General features: G+C 42.4%; 1 protein-coding gene across 1 annotated transcript in view; it reads right to left on the reverse strand.

Moving 5' to 3' along the window:
• Positions 1–21,981, reverse strand: part of TMEM59L (transmembrane protein 59 like) — a 44,754-nt gene that overhangs the window by 13,594 nt on the left and 9,179 nt on the right. Inside the window, exons 2-3 of the mRNA XM_087952685.1 lie at positions 15,295–15,400; positions 12,983–13,080 (exon numbers count right to left, since the gene is read on the reverse strand). Coding sequence (XP_087808811.1) covers positions 12,983–13,080; positions 15,295–15,400 — 204 coding nt within the window. The remainder of the gene's footprint in view (positions 1–12,982; positions 13,081–15,294; positions 15,401–21,981) is intronic.

Here is a 21,981-nt window from a genome sequence, read left to right on the forward strand (position 1 = left end):
TACTAACTTGGCAACTGCAGTGATTCACTCAACGTCCATGACCAGAAAAGGTCATAAAATGGGGCAAAACTCACTTAACAACTGTTTCGCGTAGCAATGGAAATTTGGGGTTCAATTATAGTTGTAAGTTGAGGACGACCTGTACAAGTGAGGAGGAAAAGCGGGAGTACAGAATAATCCTCGACTTACAGCCATTCAATCTGTCAAAGTTACAACGGCACTGAAAAAAGTCTCTTATGACTGACTTTCACACTAACGGCCCTTGTACTTTCCCACGGTCACATGATCAAAATCCAGGTGCTTGACAACTGGCATGTGTTTATGACAGCTGCACTGTCCCACGGTCACATGATCACCAACAGGGGTGGGCTTCAAAAATTTTAGCAAAGAGTTCTCTGCCCGGTTGCTTGGTGGGCGTGGCCTAGTCGGCCTCCTGCACCACGGGGGGGGGGGGCGTTTTTGCCCTCCCCGCACTCCGGAGGCTTTCCTTGAGCCTCCAGGAGGGTGAAAACAGGCTCCCCGGGCTCCCGAGGCTCTCTGGAAGCTGGAAACGGGCCCATTTCTGGCCTTCCAGAACTTCCGGGAGGCCCATTTTTGCCCTCCCTGAGCCTTCGTGTGCACCCTGCACTTAACTGCATCCAAAACAGGCTGCGTGGGGAATTGTGGGAGGGGAGGGATGGGCGGGGCCAGCCAGGAGTGAGATTTGGAGATTCTCTGAACTGCACAGAATCTTAGCTGGCGGGATCTCCCGAACCCCTGTGAACCTCCAGCAGCCCACCCCTGATCACCAACCTTTCCAGCTGGCTCCTGACAAGCAAAGTCAATGGGGAAAGCCTGATTCATTTAACAGCTGCATAATTCACTTAACAACTGCAGTGATTCATTTAACAACTGTAGGGGGGGGAAGGTCATAGAATGGGGCGAAACTGTCTTGCTTAGCAATTTTGGGCTCCACTGTGGTCTAGGTTGAGAACTACGTGTATCCTTAGTTAGCCCAAGACTCTTAAATGGCTCAGTAGGAAGTACTCCGAAAAGGAGGGTCAGTAAACCTGGTCAATCATCTTTAAGAAGTTAGATCTAACAGATCTAAGAGTTGGAAGGGACCTTGTAGGACATCTAGTCCAACCCCCTGCCCACACCACTTCTGACAGATGGCAGTCCAGTCTCTTCTTGAAAGACTCCATCTAATTAGGCCCATCCAAGTAGCTGTGTTACAAGAAGAGGAATCCTTTGACAACAGACCCATTTCTCTTACCAGTTTTGGAGGCGGGAAAAAAAAAATGAAGGGAAAATAGCTAATAAGGAATGTCGTTTAAAATCTCACTGGCAAAGTCTGACAGCATCAAGCACATCACTGAACAGATGATTGGTGACAGAAGCCAAGCTGAGATGTCCCAAAGCCATGCCAGTGCAGGTAATCCTCAACTTATGACCACAATTCGGACCAGAATTTCCGTTGCTAATCAAAGTTGTTGATAAGTGAGTCACACACCCAATTTTACCACCATTTTTGTCATATATGTTAAGCTAATCACTGCAATTCTTAACTGATTCAGGTGGTCATTAAGTGAATCTGGTTTACCTCATTGACTTCACTTGTCGGAAGCAAGTGGGAAGATTGCAAATGACCCTGAGACATTGAAAATACATGCTGGTTGCCAAATGCCCCAATTTTGTTGAATAGAATAGAATAGAATAGAATAGAATAGAATAGAATAGAACAGAATAATAGAATAGAGAATAAGAATAGAATAATAGAACAGAATAAGGGATAAGGGATAAGGGATAAGGGATAAGGGATAAGGGATAAGGGAATAGAATAGAGTAGAATAGAATAGAATAGAATAGAATAGAATAGAATAGAATAGAATAGAATAGAATAGAATAGGTCGGAAGGGACCTTGGAGGTCTTCTAGTCCAACCCCCTGCTTAGGCAGGAAACTATACCATTTCAGACAGATTGGAGCAGTTGTCAACTCACTTTTTCAGTGCCGTTGTAATTTCAAAACAACCAGTTGCTATACAAATGTTTTTAGCTGAGAACTTTCTGTACTTTTTTGGTGCAAAGCTCAGGGCATAACGGACATTTCCTGGAGGAAGTGAGCACAGATCCTGTATTCCCAATATGACATTTCCTGACCCAGATATATATTTTTTATTTTTAATATAATAATTCCATTTTCAGTTGAACAGTGTGTTGTCTGGGGACAAGTATCTTTGTTCAACAGTAATCAAAATTTGCAACATCACTCATTACATTGGTATTAATTCTACAATATTAAAGTAGTAATATTCAACATACTGATCATAGTATTTGCTTATGTCTTTTAACATATCTTCTTTATTTTGTTTGCCTGTTTGCCTGTTTTTAATTTACATTTTTGTTGTTTAACCATTGATTAAATAAATCCCATGTCATATAATATTCAGTTTGCTCTTTCTCCTTAATTGCAAGCGTTAGTCTGTTCATTTCTGCACATATAGGAATGTCTGTTCATTTCTACACATGTAGGAATCTCTTCACTCTTCCAGCTGACCCAAATATTATTGTGTGTTGCCAGAACCACTGGTCAGAGACTTAACTAGGATAGTGGCACAATGCATTTAAGAGAATTGTGTGAATAGGGTTAAAGCTATTTAATCCTAAAAAGGCAGGGACAAGCTCAGAAATCATGGTTAAATCCAGCTTCATCATACCTGCCCCATTGATTCTGAACCATAATTCCTTCCTTCCCTCACTGTCTTCCTTCCTTCCTTCCTTCCTTCCTTCCTTCCTTCCTTCCTTCCTTCCTTTCCTTCCTTCCTTCCTTCCTTCCTCCCTCCCTCCCTCCCTCTTTCCCTCCCTCCCTGCTTAGATCTCCTATGACATATTTCAATATATACGTGTTAGGGATAACATTGGTTACCTAACTTAGTTTGGATAAAAATAATATATATAAACTATGTTAGTGAGTTTAAGTGTTTGTATCACTTTAAACTGTAAACCAAGTTTTTGGGTGCGGTTGTAAAATCACCATAAGAGGGAGCAAGAGAGCTCACTGTTTCCCTGGCTTATACTGGATTGCTGACAATGATGAATTGATGGTGATAACTGCGTGTTTGCTGAGAGAAGAAAAGGGGTTTGATTTTTTCTTCATATCTCTGACTGCAAAAGAGATATATCACTGGACTGATTGATTGTAAGTTTAATGAACTCTTTTTCTACACTGGACTTTGCAAACTGAATAACCCCCGGAATGACTGAACTTAGTGTATGACATATGGACCGTTTTGACTATGCTATAACTCTTGCTGGAATAAAAACTATTTAACTTGCACAGTGTATCTGTCTTACTGAGTGTAAGCTACTACAACGTTTTGTCTCACATATCTGCCTGTCTGCTAGACTGCCGTTGCACATTCTGCTAGGGTGTATATCCCTAACAATACGTATAGTACAGCACTGAATATTTTTGTTTCGAACACAATTTTCCACCACTTCACCCTCTTCCCACTACATCATCCTTGTAGAATTTGACTTCTCTGGTTAAAAGGAAATATTGGGCTCCTCCACCCCCTGAAACTCTGGCCTGCCTGCCTGCTTGCAATTTTGACCTGATACCACACAGCTAGGAAGAAGGCTAAGTCAAAAAACCAGGTAGCTCACAGCCTCTGAACTGACAAGCCCAACATTTCATCCGCAAGGGTGCTACACCGTGAGGGAGGCCTGCTTTGCAGTAGGCCACCTCGGTCTTTAGGTAATTCTTCCCTCTCCTGATTTTCTTGTCCCAGAGGGAAAAGTCAATTATAAACAACCATCGTATTTTAAAAGAGAGAAAGAAGCAGCTTTAGAAAGTCACCTCCCACCCACTGTTTCAGACATTGATCCTTCAACAGAATTCTGCACCAGGGAAGCAAATGCTTTCTTCTCTATAAAAAAATTTTTTCCCCCAAGACTGGGCTGTAAAAATACAGCTCCTTATGTCAAGATTTCCCCCATGTTTTTCTGCTAGGAATCTCTGCTGCTAGAATAGTTACTTCTTCTTTTTTAGAGCAAGATTTTCTTACTGCAGGGGTGTCAAACTGGCAACCCGCTGGCGAGATGCCTCACACGCAGGCCGTGCCCAACCCAGCTCCAAGGGGAAAAACGTTGCAAAACATCACCTGACAGTAACGTGACACCACGAGTTTGACACCTGTATCTTACTGTAACATCACAATAAAATATGAGTTTATAGTCCTGGTTGGCGCTTGTCAAGAATACCTCAAAGGGCTGACATCGATCTTGTAAATCTGCAAGTACACGTCTCCCCTTTATAGTCCAAGAATTAGGGAAGGTCCTTCTGAGTGGTTTGCCAGATCCTCATCCCTTCTGCAGACTAAACTGCCATCTGACCTTTATTCAGTCTTCATCTCCTGCTACTGCCACATGTCTCTCAAGGATATGCTCACAGACCTTACAACAAATGATTAGAGGAGTGCCTTTGCACCATCACAATAGAGATGAATATTCTCAGGGAGTCCACAGCTTACAATCAGTTGCTTAAATAGGTTCTACACCAGAGGTCTCCAAACTTGGCAACTTTAAGACTTGTGGACTTCAACTCCCAAAATTCTCCAGCCAGCAACTTTAAGACTTGTGGACTTCAACTCCCAGCTGGCTGGAGAATTCTGAAAGTTGAAGTCCACAAGTCTTAAAGCTGCCAAGTTTGGGGACCCCTGTTCTACACCATTAAAATCCATTTGCAGCATCCCACGATCACACAGCTACATTTTATGATGGTTTGCCCAATCCTGGCATTGCTTCCAGTTTTTTTGACAAAACCAGCCTATAGTAAATTGTTGGTTGGCTTAATAACCATGATAGTTATTTAATGAACCACAGAAGTCACTGTATGACTGCAGCATTTTGCTTAACAAATGCTGCAAAATAGGTCACAAAAATCAGGTCGGTTCTTTGAGTGACCTGATTTACAATCATCACAATTTATGACCGTGATGGGTAGATTCCAGTATAGTTGTAAGTTGAGGACTACCTGTATCAGTTGAAAAAGGGAAATGTAAACAGACTTCCAAGAAGAATTTATGGGATCCTTAGCGTCTTCTTTGGACCACATTTTAACAAACACTATGTTCTGTCTCGCCTTTCCTCTTTCCCAAAATATGAAAGAGTACAAACTCACACCAACACAGGCAGGCAAGCTGGCTCGGATTTCACGGAGTTAATTCTTTGGAACTGATAATATTCTTGGCATTCCCACATGTCCTGCCTGCCAAGTCCGAACTGATAAAGTTCTACTCACAGAAAATCACAAGGCAGTCCACAAAAATAGTCATTCACGAAGAAAATCTGAAGGAAGGTTAAACTTTGTCCCGTACAAAATTTCAGGAGAAAACACACCCACTTTTATCCCCTGTGGGGTGTGGCTCAATGACTCAGCTCACTCTCTGACCCTCCCACGCCTCCTACGTTGCTGCTCACGTTTCTCCCTACGACGCTGCCTAGGATCAAGCCAACATTCTTCTTCTTGACTCCCTGTCAGGGGCTGCTCCGATATGCCTTCCTCCTGATTAATCTCAGGCTGTTCCTCTCGGTTGTCTGATGGAACCTGAGGCATTATCAGGGAGTAAGGTCCTGGGGAGGAAGGCATTGCCAGTTCTTCCTCCTCATCTTCCAGGTCCTCTTCCTCGGGAATCGGGGCCACAACACACTGGAGTAGAGAATCTGCCAATTCCCCTCCCAGAAGTAACATATTTCTGAATAATAGTTAGGCTTCTTGGGATAAAGATCAGGGGTAGTCTGATAAAATCCTTGTCAATCTTCTGCAAACTAGAAAGAGATCTAATTCAGATTCTACCTTATTCTGTCTCTTCAATAAAATGGATCACAGATTGCATAGCTTATTATACAAAACAGACCCAAAACCAGCCTGACAAAAGTGATGTTTTGAATATTTATGTGCTTAAGACTCTCCTCCTCTTTGTCCTTCCCTGGCAGTTTCTGGATAGCAATTATAATCTGAGAGATTCTAGCAGCCCATTTCCACCGAAGCAACAGGTGGAAAATGAGTCACAGGCAGGCCAAATTCTTCTAATCCCAGCTAGTTATTTGTTCTTTTCTTGCTTGCAAGGCCTTTAGCTTCTGGCTTGTGGGATTCCTGGAGGCCACGGCAGAGGGGGAAAAAATGCTAGGTCGGGGCCTGTCGCTTTCCAGCAGGCCTTTCCAGACATTCTTCAACACCAAAGGTAAAAAACAGAACTCCTGAGGCAGGTAGATCGTAGCTCTCCAATTCTGTTCTCCCCCGTGCCTTTTTGGGGATCAGCTTAATAAAAACGGCTGTTTCCTACCCAACCAAGCAAACAGCGATAACAAATTCTGAAACCAGTCCTGACAGCTACACGCTTAGCAATGTGTATCCACCGGGCTGAATAATTACAGTGTAAACAGAAAGGGCCTCAATAACAAAACAACCTTTTTTATTTTACTTGGTCTGAGTTAGATTATAATGACGTTTTTCATCTACTCAGTAACCACTTTGGCAGATTACAATAATGACAGTTTTAAAAAAAACACACCAAGAATAAATTAATAAGCCAAACTGGAAAGTCCAACATCCAGAAGTAGACTGTGTCAGTAAATGAAGGAGCAGAAATATTGTTGCCAAAAAAAGATATTAATGCCAGGTGATATTAACCAGGTGGCCTAGCTTAGGGAAAGCATTGTTCTGAGTGAGGCCCCGTAGGGAATGCCTTCTGCAAAGCAACTGGGTGGGGTGAAAACCTGCACGGCAATAATAATGACATTGTGACTGAACCCCCATCTCTGTGGTACACAAAACTCCATTCATGTTCAAAAGGGTTAGGGCCTCTGTTCTGCATAAGTGTAAGTTTATTACTTACATTTATTTATTTTGGTTTCATTTTAGATTTCCTCCCCCTGTATTTTTATAAATAACTCAAGACAGTGAACATATCTAATATTCCTCCCTCCTCCCATTTTCTCCACAATAACAATCGTGAGATGTGTTGGGCTGAGAGAGAACGCCTGGCCCAAAATTATCCAGCTGGCTTTGATGCCTAAGGCAGAACTAAAATTCAGCCTCCCTGCTTCTAGCCTGGTGGAGGGATTTTTTTATATGTGAAGTCAGTGGTGGGATTCAAAAATTTTTACTACTGGTTCTGTGGGCGTGGCTTGGTGGGCGTGGCTGGGGAAGGATACGTAAAATCTCCATTCTCTCCCCACCCCACTAACCTGCTTTCCAGCTCTGTTCTCCTGTGCAGGGCAACAAAAGGAGACCCAGCCGATCAACTGGGACTCAGGAGGCAGAGAAGAGATGGGGGCGGGGCCACTCAGTGGTGGGATTTGCCAGTTCTCCGAACTACTCAAAATTTCCGCTACCGGTTCTCCAGAACTGGTCAGAACTGCTGAACACCACCTCTGCGTGAAGTATTTCTGAAAAATGTAGCTAACTAAAATATCTGACAGAAATTCTTCCTTTTCCAAAAAGCATGAAATGCCAATTCCTAAATGGTGCCATAGAATATACAGGTAGTTATAATCTTACAATTTGTTTAGTGACGCTTCAAAATTACAACAGTACTGAAAAAGTGACTTATAAGTGACTGATTCACACTTATGTCCATTGCTGCATCCTCGTGATCACATGATCACAATTTGAACATTTGGCAACTGGCTCATATTTATGACAGTTGCAGTTACCTGAGGTCATGTGATCACCTTTTGCAGCCTCTTGACGAGCAAAGCCAATGGGGAAGCCAGATTCGCTTAACAATCGTGTTACTAACTTAACAACTACACTGATTCTCTTACCAACTGTGGCAAGAAAGATTGTGCAATGGGGCGACATTCACTTAACAATTGTCTTGCTCAGTAATTGGAATTTTGGTCTCAATTGTGGTGGTAAGTTGAGTAGTGTCTGCATTGTAAAATAGAAAAAGAAGCATATTCTTAGAGTTTGGAATGATCCTAAGCCTAAAATACGTAAATTTAATGTATTCAGTAGTCCGCTTCCTTGTAATATATTTAATTGAATTAGCAATTAATCCTGATTTCTTAATAGATAATTCACATCAGTGGTGGAATTCAATTTTTTTTACTACCGGTTCTGTGGGCGTGGCTTGGTGGTGATGTGGCTGGGTGGGTGTGGCTTAGTGGTCATATGACTGGGTTGGTGGGCTTGGTGGTCATGTGACTGGGTGAGCGTGGCCAACTCAATGTCACTCACATCAAGGGGTGCCTCACCTGGCCCCTCCCCTCCCAGCCATTCCTTGTCACCCAGCCAAACTTATCTGTACTTCTGTAAAAAATGTTGTTCACCTTTTTTGACTTTATTATCTGCATACTATAGATGTACTTTCATGGACCACTGAAAGGAGGAAATAGCTCACATGCTTTACTCAAGAGTGTGATAGGCAACAGGCTTTTAAGGGCCTGCCACAAAGAAAGGGGGACAATGTATTTTCCAAAGAAGCAGAATGCAAACAAAAAGCAATGGATGGAAACTGAACAGAGAGAAGCAACCTAAAACTAAGGAGAAACTTTCTGACAGTGAGAACAATTAACCAGTGGAACTGCCTGTCTCCAGAAGTTCTGGGTGCTCAATCACTGGAAGTTTTTAAGAAAAGACTGGACAGCCATTTCTCTGAAATGGTATAGGGTTCACCCCAAGGTCCCTTCTAAGTATTATTCTGACATCTTTCCCAGGATTTCTACTCAGAGTTTGGCTTGCCTGAGCTGGGGGTTGGACTAGAAGACCTCCAAGGTCCCTTTCAACTCTTGTTAAACACATGTGTATTTTATGCTCTGGACTATAGACATTGAATGCATGTAAACCCTGAAAAATATGTGGTAGCCCTGGGCAAAAGAAAGGCAGTAGAATCACTCTAGGTGTAGGGACAGTGTAAAATATTAACACATGATAAATAATGGAACAATTAAAAATAATAGCACAGAGTTTTCTCTGTCTCTCTCTCCTTTCCTATTTCTTTCTTTCTTTCTCTTTCTTTGTCTCTTTGTCTTTCTCTCCCTTCCTTTCTTTTTCTCTCTCACACATATACCACACTCTCTCTCTCCCTATTTCTTTTTCTTTCTTCCTTCCTTTCTTTCTTTCTTCTTTCTTTCTTTCTTCTTTCTTTCTTTCTTTCTTTCTTTCTTTCTTTCTTTCTTTCTTTCTTTCTTTCTTTCTTTCTTTCTCTTTCTTTCTTTCTTCTTTCTTTCTTTCTTTCTTCCTCTTTCTTTCTTTCTTTTTTTCTTTTCTTTCTTTCTTCCTCTTTCTTTCTTTTCTTTCTTTCTTTCTTTCTTCCTTCCTTCCTTCCTTCCTTCCTTTCTTTCTTTCTTTCTTTCTTTCTTTCTCTAACTTCCTTTCTTTCTTTCTTTCTTTTTCTTCCTTCCTTCCTTCCTTCGTTTCTCTCTCTCTCTCTCTCTCTCTCTCTCACACACACACACACACACACACACACACACACACACACGCCCCTGTCAGCGTTCTTTCCCTCTCCTCCAGGCACTTTACTCACAAGGGGAAGTGAATCCAGCATTGGAGAAGTTCTGCAGGTAAATGGACTTGCATTTGAAGCTCCTGCAAACTTCCCCATGGCTGGATTCACACACATACCACACTCTCTCTCTCCCTATTTCTCTTTCTTTCTTTCTTTCTTTCTTTCTTTCTTTCTTTCTTTCTTTCTTTCTTTCTTTCTTTCTTTCTTTCTTTCTTTCTTTCTTTCTTTCTTTCTTTCTTTCTTTCTTTCTTTCTTCTCTCTCTCTCTCTCTCTCTCTCTCTCTCACACACACACGCCCCTGTCAGCGTTCTTTCCCTCTCGCTCCAGGCACTTTACTCACAAGGGGAAGCGATACTTCTAGTGTCCATGAAGAATCCAGCCTTGGAACAGTTTTGCAGGTTAACAGATCGCTGCTCCGCCCACAGTCATGTGTTTTCAAATGGCTGCTTGAAAATGCATGGCTAGGGCAGGGGAGCAGTCCTCCTTTAAACTGGGGCAGCGAGCATCAGGTGGGCAGGGCAAGCGAGTGAGCGGAAACTGGGCGACCGGGTTGGGGGCGTGGCCAGCTAGATGTTGCTACCGGTTCGGCGACCCACGCCAAATTCTTGCTACAGGTTCGCCCGAGTAGGTGCGAACCAGCTGAATAGCACCTCTGATTCATACTATCTGGGGCAAAAATAACCATTTGGGAAGTAAGATCCCACTGGTGTTTCGAGAATATAGTGAGCCTCGATGGCACAGTGGTTAGCGTGCAGTACTATATGCTGGTCCTACTGCAGTTTGGCAGATCGAATCCCACCAGGCTCAAGGTTGACTCAGCCTTCCCTCCTTCCGAGGTGGGTAAAACGAGGACCCAGATTGTTGGGGGCAATAGGCTGACTCTGTAAACCACTTAGAGAGGGCTATATTGCTATATGCCTGCTGTCCTATAAACCCTGCAAAACTTCCTTAGACCACTAGCCCTTCCCATTGGCCAACTAACCAACCAGTGGCTTGCCCACTGCAGCCAATCAGCATTTGGGAGAAGTGTTCTAGGCTGCCAAATCTTGGCATCAGGTTCAGTCCTAGAGAGGTTTCCTTGGGGCCACTCTTTTTCTTCAGCTTGTTTTCTCGGAAGACTATAGATTTGAAAGAGATGAATTGGTCATCTTATGGCACCTGTGATTATATAAAGTTAGTTTCAACCCCATCAATGATTCCGTCTACATTGAATTAAATTTAACCTTCCAGGGATGGTTTGACAGGGCTATTTAGTATTTTTAGTAACACATGACCTCTCCACTGACTCAGTTATGATGCTGCAGGAATAGGACCCATGTATAAATCAAAACCATAAAATTAATTGACCAAGGAATAAGTGTTAGTGCTGCAAGATAGTCCAGTTCTAGCTTTATCTTTCTAGCTCTTCTTCTAAGCTTGCATTCACAAAATTTTGCAAGTCTGAAAATATTCCCTCCTTTCCTTTTATTCTCCAAAAATCTAAGGAGGGTTCCTTCTAAAACACTTCCATTTCCCCACTTTCCTCCCACTGGGCTGACATAGCAATAGTGCTCATACTTATATACTGCCCCATAGTACTTTACAGAGATTACAAAGTCAGCATATTGCCCCCAACAATCTGAGTCCTTATTTTACTGACCTCGGAAGGATGGAAAGCTGAGTCAACCTTGAGCCGGTGAGAATCAAACTCCTGACAGTGAGCAGAGTCAGCCTCCAATATAACATTCTAACCATTGCGCCACCACAGAGATACCTTTTATATTCTGGCTACCTAGTCTGCAGTTCTCCCTTCTGTCTCCCAAGTTTATTTCCATTTCCATTACAATCAGAAATCTAAACCACATATTGATTGATTGATTGATTGATTGATTGAATTAATTAATTAATATTACCACCTATTCGCCCATGGTGACTGGAGGTGGCTTACACAATGTAAAACCATATTTAAAACAAAAAATAAAAATAAAAAACAATATGCTGCTGATGGCCCTGATACTGGTTTTTTTAACTGATATAGGTCTCTTTGCATAAATGTTTATAAACCTATCTACAGGTAGTCCTCACTTAATGACCATTCAAAGTTACGACAAACCTTCCCAGAACTATTTATGACCTGTTTTCTAAGTTCTGGTGGCCACAACCTCCCCAGAAGTCATCTGATCACATTTTAGGTGCTTGGCAACCCACTCGAAGTTGCCCCCGTTTGTAGCATTCTGCGGTCATGTGACCACAATTTTTGGCATTTTTAAATCGGCTTCCAAAGTTTACTTCCAGTTTCCAGAAAAAAACCCATTGGGAGAACAGGTTTGCTCAGTGACTGTAATGTTCTCTTAATGATCACCACACAAAAAAATAAATGTAAAATTGGGTGGTCTCATGGTGGCCTGTTTAATGACCATTATGGGGGTGTGCATAAGTGCACCAATGTGCCTACCATCCCTATCCTATTGTTTCTTTTATTTTTATTTTTTATTTTTCTTATATGTATCTATGTATTCATTCATAACTATGTTTTTACTTATACCTGTTATTTTGCAAGCAATTGACAATAATAAATAAATAAATAAAAATAAAAATAAAAAATAAATAAATTATGGACTCACAACTGTAATTACAGGCTCGATTAAAGTCTTAAGTTGAGGATTGCCTATACCTTCAAGTCCTTATTTAGACTGGTCTTCTAATGAAGACTTCACCAAATTTAATTCCTGGTTTTAAGGCAACGTTATCATTACTACTTTACCAAATTATTTTCAGGCTCATTCTTACAATAAACATTGCAGTTAGCACTCATCTAGTCATATAACCTTTCTGGTGATTTTGGCAGCACAGAATGACACTAACTGGGATATAAATTGCTATTTGACGAATACAGAGTCACTCCCTTTTCCTAGGAATTGTCTAACTCCCATGAGCCTTTGCTGGAGCCCAGGAACCATTTGCCAGTGCTTGCAAAAGATGTTTTTGGGGTCACACTGTGGCAGCAAGGACAGAGGGGTTGTGTTCATCCTCTCCATCTATTTTTACTGCATCAAAGAGAGAGAGAGAGGGCAGGCTTTGCACAACAAGCCCCTATTTCTTTTCCATTTCAGTAAAATGTGTTATGGCGAGATGGCCATCCAGAGATGAAGCTGTAACAAAGACCTTCCCTGCTCATGTGCAGAGTACACTTCCTTCATCAGCAACAAAACCCTACCCAACCCTCCATCAAAATCTCAGTCAGAAAAAGGAGCTTTTAAGCTAGTTAAAGCCTTGCCATTAGATTAGAGGTCTCCAAACTTAGCTATGCTGGCTAGTGAATTCTGGGAGTTGAACTCCACAAGTCTTAACGTTTCCAAGTTTGGGGACCCCTGCATTAGATGATGCTATAATATTTAATAATAATCTCCGTCTCCCTCTCTCTCTTTCTCTCTCTCTCTCTCTCCCTCTCTCTCTCTCTCTCCCTCTCTCTCTCTCGCTCATCATCCTCTGCATTCTGCCTTACCATGTTTTCTCCTCTGTTTTCCATTTCCGGCAGCTGCGTCTTGCATCCGGTTGTACACCCAAACTGCTCTTCTGCACCAGTGTAGGCTTCCATGCAGGCTATATAGTATCCAAGAGAGAGGAAAGGAAGGAAGAATTCAGCAACAAATGGATAAAATTCAGGGTTCGGAAATCTATTCTGTTTCCAGCTGAAATCTCAAATCTAGTTCAAAAGTGGCAATCAAATGTAAAATTGTAGCTCCAGGATTAGCCACGATTCCTTTCTTCAGCCTAGTGCCCTACGAAGTGATGGATTTCAATTCTTGGAAAACCCCTATTTCTTCACCCTGCAATCTATTTTACTTATTTATGGAATTATTTGTGAGATTTATATCCTGCTTTTACTCCAGGAGCCTAAGATAGTTTGCATGGAGACAGCCTTCATTATCTTCCCCCAAGAGCACTGTAAAATAGAGGTATTCCTTATGACCATAATTAAGCTGGGCAATTACAGGTAATCCTCGAGTTACGACCACAATTGATCCCCTAATTAATGTTGCTAAGTGAAACATTTGTTAAGTGAGTTTGTCCCATTGTATGACGTTTCTGGCCACATTTGTAAAGTGAATCGCTGCAGCTGTTAAATTAGCAACACAATTGCTAAATGAATCCGGTTTCCCCATGGACTTTGCTAGTCAGAAAGTCACAACCGTCTGCAACCGTCATAAATGTGAGTGAGTTGCCAGGCATCCAAATATAAATCATGTGACTATGGGGAGGCTGCAATGGCCGTAAGTGTGAAAAATGGTCATAAGTGTTCTGACCCAGGCTTCATCCAAATTAAGGAAACACAAACTGAGTGTAAAATCAAACCTGTTTTAATGCAACGCTGGGAATTTTTTGCATTCCCAGCCAGAACTAATTATATACAATTCCCTGAGATAAGCTCACGCCTTTCAGGGTTGTAGAAGGCTACCAAGAAACAGAAGTCCAATTACTTAGAATATTAAGCCAACAGGAGTTCCAGCAAAAACAAACCAGAGCTTGCAGGGCTTCACTGAGGAATCAGAATCTAATGAACTTGCTTCCTGAAAAGAGCACGTCACCGAGGGCTGACTTTTACCCCTTATGGGAGTGGCAATCAACTTCCAGCCTTACTCCCGAGTCGCCCCCTCTACTTCAGCTGCTCTCTCCTGTGCACACGCGCACTGGGAACAGGCTCCCCTTGTTCCTCTGCCTTGCTGCTGCCAGACTCCAAAGGCTCCAAAGGCAGCACCCCACTACCAGATAGTCCTGGCCCCATCCCTGCATCGGACGCAGGACCCTCCTCCAAGTCTTCTCCAGAATCCCTGCCTGGTTCCCTTTCGTCCCCACTGTCTGATCCCGCTGCCATCTGCACCGGCTGCCGGCAAACCACAACAATAAGTCACTTTTTTTAGTGCTGTTGCAACTTCAAATGGTCACTAAATGAACTGTTGTAAGTTGAGCACTACCTGTACAGTCGAAAGTAATGTTAAAGCAGATCACCACATGACCGGATCCAATGTCACTACTTTTTCCACAACAGTAGTTAAGCAAACATGGCAGCGGGTGAGCAAACACATTGTTTGCTATGGGAGGTATAAGTTGGGCAGCTATAGAAATCGAATAAATACATTTATTAAATTACTAAATTCCCTTTAAGTTCCGCTTCCCAGAGACACAGGTTTGGCCCAGACAAGCTGACAAGACCTTCCATCCGATAGTGAGAGACGATTTTCTAGCTTCTTTAATAAATACATCAGCACCTCGTGACAGCTCGATGGTGCTCAGTTTTCAAAGGCAGCTACATCTGGAGGACCAGCTGCTGGAAATCCAGAAGAATGTGGCTGTTGGAAACAGGTTGCTGGCCCGACGGGGCAGATGGTGCCTCTTGGGAACGTAGGAACTGGAGGTCCAATCAAGCCTCAATTCCAGATGGGATAGGATTTGTTTCATTTTAAAGACTGGGTACCCCCACTTTTCAAACAGGCCCCGAAAAGTTATCAAAACCATTCATGTTGGCCAAGGCAGCCTTTTGAAATCTCTGCTTTGACAGATTTAGACCAGGAGAGGAAGGCTGCGCCGTTCCCACCTGCACTTTCCATTATCCTAGACTGTTGGTGGGAATTTGTTTCAGAAGCTCAGAAAGAAGGGAGATGACCCTCTTAAGTGGGGGGAAGGTTCTGGATAATGTAAAAGAGGGGAGGGGGAGGAGGGGTGTGTGGATTAAAGAGGGGGACGGGGGGGGGGAGGTAGAAAACCAGGAGGAGGAGGAGGAGGAGGAGGAGGAGACGCACAGGGTTACTGCCTTACCCGATTCGCACTCGGCTCTGGTTGCATTCAGCTCAGCAGTGGCATCCACAAAATGACAGATGGAAAACAGCCGGCAGCCCCGGTAACAGGCGTTGAGAATAGCATCCTGAGGGAGGCAAAGGAAATTGCAGAGCGGGAGGGAGAATTGAGATGCTACAACTGCAATGGTCTGTCTCCAAATTTAACACAAAACAGGGTCCACAAAACACAGCGGGGTTGTTGTTGTTTTTTTTTTACACCAATGCACAGAATCATAGAACCAGGAGGTGCTCTGGGGGTCATTATTTTAGACTAACCTCTCTGCTCGGGGCAGAATCTGCATAGCAGGCTGTGGCTGTATATCATTTCTAATAGTGGGTGGTCCAACGGTGAAGGAGACCCTGTCCCTTTCAGCGCTGATGGCTAAGACCTTCCTCCTAAGGTTTTCCCTGAAATCTCCACCTTCAGTTCTGATCCTTGCGTCTGCATCCCCACATATAGGCCTGTTTCATCTTCTTTGTGGTAATATATTTTATTAATCATTTTATCATTTTCTGTAAGGCCTTTGTATAACTAGCAGTAAGTCTAGGAAATGTGGGCATTCTTGGTGGGGGTAGGAGTACCTTTGCTCAGAGTGACTCATCCTGTTTTGATTCTGCAAGTTTAGAAGGAATAGGAAAATGGGTGAAAGTTCAAGGTACACAGTTGTGCTTTCTCATGGGACTTTCAAACTTTCCCATGAGACTTTCCGTGGCTGTATGATCTCACCTAGCAAGGTAACATCTGGGACTTTCCAAGATTGTGTGTTCTCATGCTGGTGAAGTAATCTCCTGTTGAGGTCATTGTTTTCTGAATATGCATACTGTATATTTTGCTTGTGTTTTTCTCAATAAATACTGCTACCTGAGTTCTCTCAGGGTTGGCATTTTTCTCAGAGACAGTTCCCTGTGTCTCATTTCAATGTCAAACCACCATAAATGGTGACCCGACGTGATAGCTTGGAAAGCTATCGTTTCCCGCATCCTATACTCATCGTCGCGACGTCGACTGGGCCCTCATCTTCTTCGCTGGACGAAGATAGATTCTTTCGTGAGTATGGGGGAGATCTCTCGAAGGCTCAGAAAGAGCACATCAGGGAATTGAGAGGATCATTGGGAATAGTTTTGGGTTTGGAATTGGCAGTAGGGGTTGTGCTGTAGGAAAGAAAGAAATTGAGGACTTACTACAGTATGTTTGGAAAAATATTAAGTCATATCCGGAGGGAGGTAGTATTAAAGTAGAGTCCTGGAAAAAGATAGGAAATTTTGCACGAGGAACCTCGTGCCCCTTCTTCAATTTTGTTAACCTGGAGGGTGATTATGGATGCGTTAGCTACTTATGAACAACCGCTCCTATCACCCCCGAAGAAGGTTTGCCGCTTTACCATGCGGTACGTTTGTTGCCGCCGACGGCACCTCCAGATAAATCTGGGGAACTGTCCGGCGCTAGAAATACTTTGTCAGAGGATAAGAGTTTACCTTTAAGGGTTCAGGTGGATGCTGTTACTGCAGCTATTCAAGAAGCAAAGAATAGAGGGGAATTATCAGGAGATGATTTGGTGGAGTTTGGAGTAGAAGTTCAACTTAATCCAGTAGAAATTGTCATGGATGCTGCATTAAATCCATGAGCGGAGTGGAAGCCTTTACAGCTCAGAATTTTGAGGGAAGTTAAGCAAGCAGCAAAAGAATATGGTGTTAGAACGCCATATACTCAGGCATTGTTAGAAGCAGTTGGTTATGGAAATAAAATGATTCCGGCTGACTGGAAAGCTCTGTTGAATATGATTTTAACTCCAGCTCAATATTTGGTGTTAGATCAGAAATGGAGACAGCTGGCAGTCCAGAGGGGAACAGCAAATGTTACCCCAGATCAGCTTTACGGAGCTGGTAATTTTACAACAGTGGAACAACAGAGAGATGGTATGCCTGAGGAAGGGTTCATTCTTCTCCCACAAATAATTTTTCAAGCCATAGGGTCTCTCCCTGACGCGAAGGTGGTGAGAAGACCTTTACTAACATCAAACAAGGGAACAATGAACCCTATGAAAATTTCATTAGCAGATTGAAATTGGCTATTGAAAGACAAATTGATAATCAATTCGCCCAGAAAGAGTTGCTTTTAAGTTAGCAGTAGAACAAGCTAACACAGATTGCAAAAGATTTTAAATCCACTGGTAGCAAGTGGGGAGCGAGAAATCGCAGATTTGATTAATGCATGTAGGAAGGTTGGGAGTCAGTCTTTTAACATGGAAACTTTAGCTCTGGCTTTGCAAACAGGACATGCTCAGAAGGGGAATTGTTTCAATTGTGGGAAGCCTGGACATTTTAAAGCGCAATGTCGGGCTCCTGGAGGAGGTCAAAGTCAGCAGAATAAGAGATCAATGGGACAGGGTGTTCGTCCTAAATCAGTGTGCCCAAAATGTAAGAAAGGATACCATTGGGCATATCAGATGCTCCTACAGTTTTTACTGATGGAGGGAAAGTTTTTGGTGCTTGTGTTTGGAAAGATAAATCTGGAATTTGGCATACAAAAGTGACTTCAGAGCAGAAGTCTGCCCAGCAGGCAGAACTTGCTGCTGTAGTTTTGGCTTTTCAAAATTTTCACAATCAGGATTTTAATTTAATAGTGGATTCATTGTATGTGTATAAATTGTTACCCTTTGTAGCAGGTTCTTATTTGTCTCCTGGAATATCACCTGCTATTTTAAGATTGCTTTTGTTGTTACAAGGATGTTTGGAGCAGCGTGTGAATGTGTGTTTTGTTGCTCACATGCCACGCTCAAGACCATGTTGACTAAATTAAATAAAAAGGAGGGAAGCTCCTGGGGCTTCCGAGCGATTCAAGATCAATTAAATCTAGCTTTATATACTTTAAATTTTTAAAATTTGTCTGGTAACCCCCTGCGGCGCGCCAGCAGGCATTTTTCTTCTCCTTCTACAGATGCGGTGAGACCTCGGGTGTTGGTGCGGTTCCTTCCAGATCCAGCATGGGTTCCTGCTGAGCTGATAACGTGGGGACGTGGTTATGCAGCAGTTGAACATCTTGGTCAAATTCGTTGGGTTCCTGGTCGGTGTGTTCGGCCTGATCATTCGCAGGCACCTGTGAAGGAAGTTTCGGAGGAGCAGGATGGCGCATCTGTGGTTCCTGATCCTGCTGATTCTGCCTAATCTGTCCTGGGCTGCTCGGGTGCGGAGAGAGCAGCGACAGCATGTTCAGCGTGCCGGAGATTTGGGCGATGATTTGTGGACAGATAATAATTACATTAAAGATTTGCGCTCAACTGCCAAAACTTGAACATCACCAATTGTTGGTTGTGTATGCACCTTCCTGGGAGAGTGGGAGAAGGACTAACATTGCATGGAGTGCCTTTTGAGGAAAAAGATTTAATAAAGAATGCAACCTGGAGAAAACAGTTGTCTTGTGCTACAACAGAGCAATTCCAGATCCTAGCCAGGGAGGTAATCTATGGACACAAATTTCTCGAGGTCTTATCCCGCCTTTGGGAATTGCTATGAACTATAGGGATATTCATATTTTAAATAATTTTACTGTTGCTATGTTTAATGATACTATAAAGAATATTAAGATGATTAATGTAGAAATGTCTGAAATTCGTGACAGTTACTTTGCAAAATCGATATGCTTTAGATATTATGTTAGCTGCTCAAGGAGGAGTTTGTGCTTTAATTCATTCGCATTGTTGTGTTTTTATACATAATTATGAGCCAAACATTACAAAAACTGTTCAGGACATGGAAGATCGTATTGCTCAGCATCAATCTGGAGCCGATGGGTTTAATGCATCATTCTGGGACAGTCTGTGGTCCTGGCTTCCTGATGGATCATGGTTTCGCTCCTTATTGCAAGGGGTTGTTATTATTATTGCTATATGTATCTTATTATGTTGTTTTATTCAATGTATTCCTAATCTATTACAAATGTGTACCTCAGTCTTCCGGCGTGTGGGATCAGGTCATGAGGGAACTGTGTACTATGCCACTAAAACACCCCTATCTTTGAATAAATAAAAAAGGAGGGAATGTGGTAATATATTTTATTAATCATTTTATCATTTTCTGTAAGGCCTTTGTATAACTAGCAGTAAGTCTAGGGAAATGTGGGCATTCTTGGTGGGGGTAGGAGTACCTTTGCTCAGAGTGACTCATCCTGTTTTGATTCTGCAAGTTTAGAAGGAATAGGAAAATGGGTGAAAGTTCAAGGTACACAGTTGTGCTTTCTCATGGGACTTTCCAAACTTTCCCATGAGACTTTCCGTGGCTGTATGATCTCACCCTAGCAAGGTAACATCTGGGACTTTCCAAGATTGTGTGTTCTCATGCTGGTGAAGTAATCTCCTGTTGAGGTCATTGTTTTCTGAATATGCATACTGTATATTTTGCTTGTGTTTTTTCTCAATAAATACTGCTACCTGAGTTCTCTCAGGGTTGGCATTTTTCTCAGAGACAGTTCCCTGTGTCTCATTTCAATGTCAAACCACCATATTCTTCTTAACAGTCCTTTAAATTGGTATTTCTCAACCTTGACCAGAGGTGGTTATTCAGCAGGTACTGACCAGTTCTGGAGAACCGGGAATGGAAATTTGTAGTAGTTCAGAGAACCAGCAAATCGCACCTCGGACTGGCCCCGCCCCCATCTATTCTCTGCCTCCCGAGTCCCAGCTGATCGGATGGGTCTCCTTTGGTTGCCCTGCGCAGGAGAACGGAGCTGGAAAGCAGGTTAGTGGGGTGGGGAGGGATTTGCGGTATTCTTCCCCCTGGAGTGGGGAGGGAATGGACTTTATAGTATCCTTCCCCTGCCATGCCCACCAAGCCACTGCCCACAGAACCAGTAGTAAAAAATTTTGAATCCCACCACTGACCTTGACCATTTTAAGATGCGTGGAGTTCAACACCCAGAATTCTCCAGCCAAAATACTGGCTAGAGAATTCTGGGAGCTGAAGTCCCCATGACTTAAAGTCACTAAGGCTGAGAAGCTCTGCTTTAAATTTTTTGAAGAAAGATATAATATAGAATATGACGTGAGGGGAACCTAAAGCTCCCAGGCTACATTTGGTGCCTAAATTTTGGCATGCCCTTGTTGGAAATTGGTGGTATGGCTCCTTACTATATTAAAAAAAATACTCTTTATTTCTCATACATGTACCCTAGCTTACCTCCAGGCAATAGAGATAGGATTCCCTCCTCTCATTTTTCCCATCTATCATCTTGTTAGATAGTTTAAAGAAATAAACTGGCTCAAAGACACCCCAGGAGCTTTCATGGCTGAGGTTGGATTTGAACCTGGGGCTTAATTTAATAGCTATTTTGAAGCAGGAAGCACATCGAAAAGGCAATATAAGCATTAAAGTAGACTTGGCAAACTGTAAAGAAATACAGGCAGTCCTCGACTTATGACCACCATTGAGCTCAACATTTCTGTTGCTAAACAAGACAATTTCAAGTGAGTTTTGCCTCACGGTATTTCTTGCCATACTTGTTAAGTGAATCATTGGAGTTAAGTTAATAACGAGGTTGTTAAGTGAATCTGGCTTCCCCATTGACTTTGCTTCTCAGTAGGTCACGAAAGGGGATAACGTGACCTTGGGAAAGCAGCCACGGTCATAAATATGAACCAGTGGCCAAGCATCTGAATTTTGATCACCTGAACATGGGAAATGTTGCAACAGTCATTAAGTGTTAAAAACGGTGATATGTCACTTTTTCAGGGCTGTTGTAACTTTGAATAGTCACTAAATGAATGGTTGTAATTGGAGGACTAGTTATACTATAATGTTAAAATAAAAGTAATATTGGCTTGAAGGACTTCGGTTTTCCACCAAAATTTATCAAGTTTTCACACTTACGACCGTTGCAGTATGCCCATGGTCATGTGATCAAAATTCAGGTGTGCGGTAAGTGGCATGTATTTTACAAGAGTTGCACTGTCCCGGGGCCACGTAATCACCATCTGTAATTTCCCAGCCAGATTCCAGCTTAACGACTGCATGATTCATTTAACAACTGCAGTGATCCACTTAACAATTGCAGCAAAAAGGGTTGTAAAATGGAGCAAAACTCAACAACTGCCTTGCTTAGCAACAGAAATATTGGGCTCCATTGTGCCTGTAAGAAGTCAAGGAAAATTGAGCCTAAAATTTATGTTGCTAAGTGAGACATTTCTTAAATGAGTTTTGCCCCATTTTATGACCTTTCATGGCACATTTTTTAAGTGAGTCACTGCCGTTGATAAGTTAGTAACATGGTTGTTAAGTGAGTCTGGCTTCCCCATAGAAAAGGTCGCAAAAGCGGATCACGTGACCTTGGGACACAGCAATGGTCATAAGTATGAACCAGTTGCCAAGCATGATTTTTGATCCCATGAGCATTACAAAGGTTGTAAAGCGTGAAAAAATGGTCATAAATCATTTTTTTTCAGTGCCATTGTAACTTTGAACGGTCACTAAATGAATCATTGTTAAGTCTAGGACTACCTGTATTGGAAATGCAGACACTGTGGTTTATTTCCATGGTTAAAACAAATTATAGCTTAACTGGCTACGTGAATCAAATTCAGCTGATTCATCTGGTAACATTTTTATTCTGATAAAGAAAGCAAGTTTTTTTAAAAAAAGTTCCAACTCCTAGCTGCTGTTCAGAAAGGAAACATTA

Source organism: Notechis scutatus, chromosome 1, assembly GCF_049901735.1.
Source record: "Notechis scutatus isolate UNSWTSFEM ecotype Mainland chromosome 1, rNotScu1.2, whole genome shotgun sequence".
NCBI classification, from domain to species: domain Eukaryota; kingdom Metazoa; phylum Chordata; class Lepidosauria; order Squamata; family Elapidae; genus Notechis; species Notechis scutatus.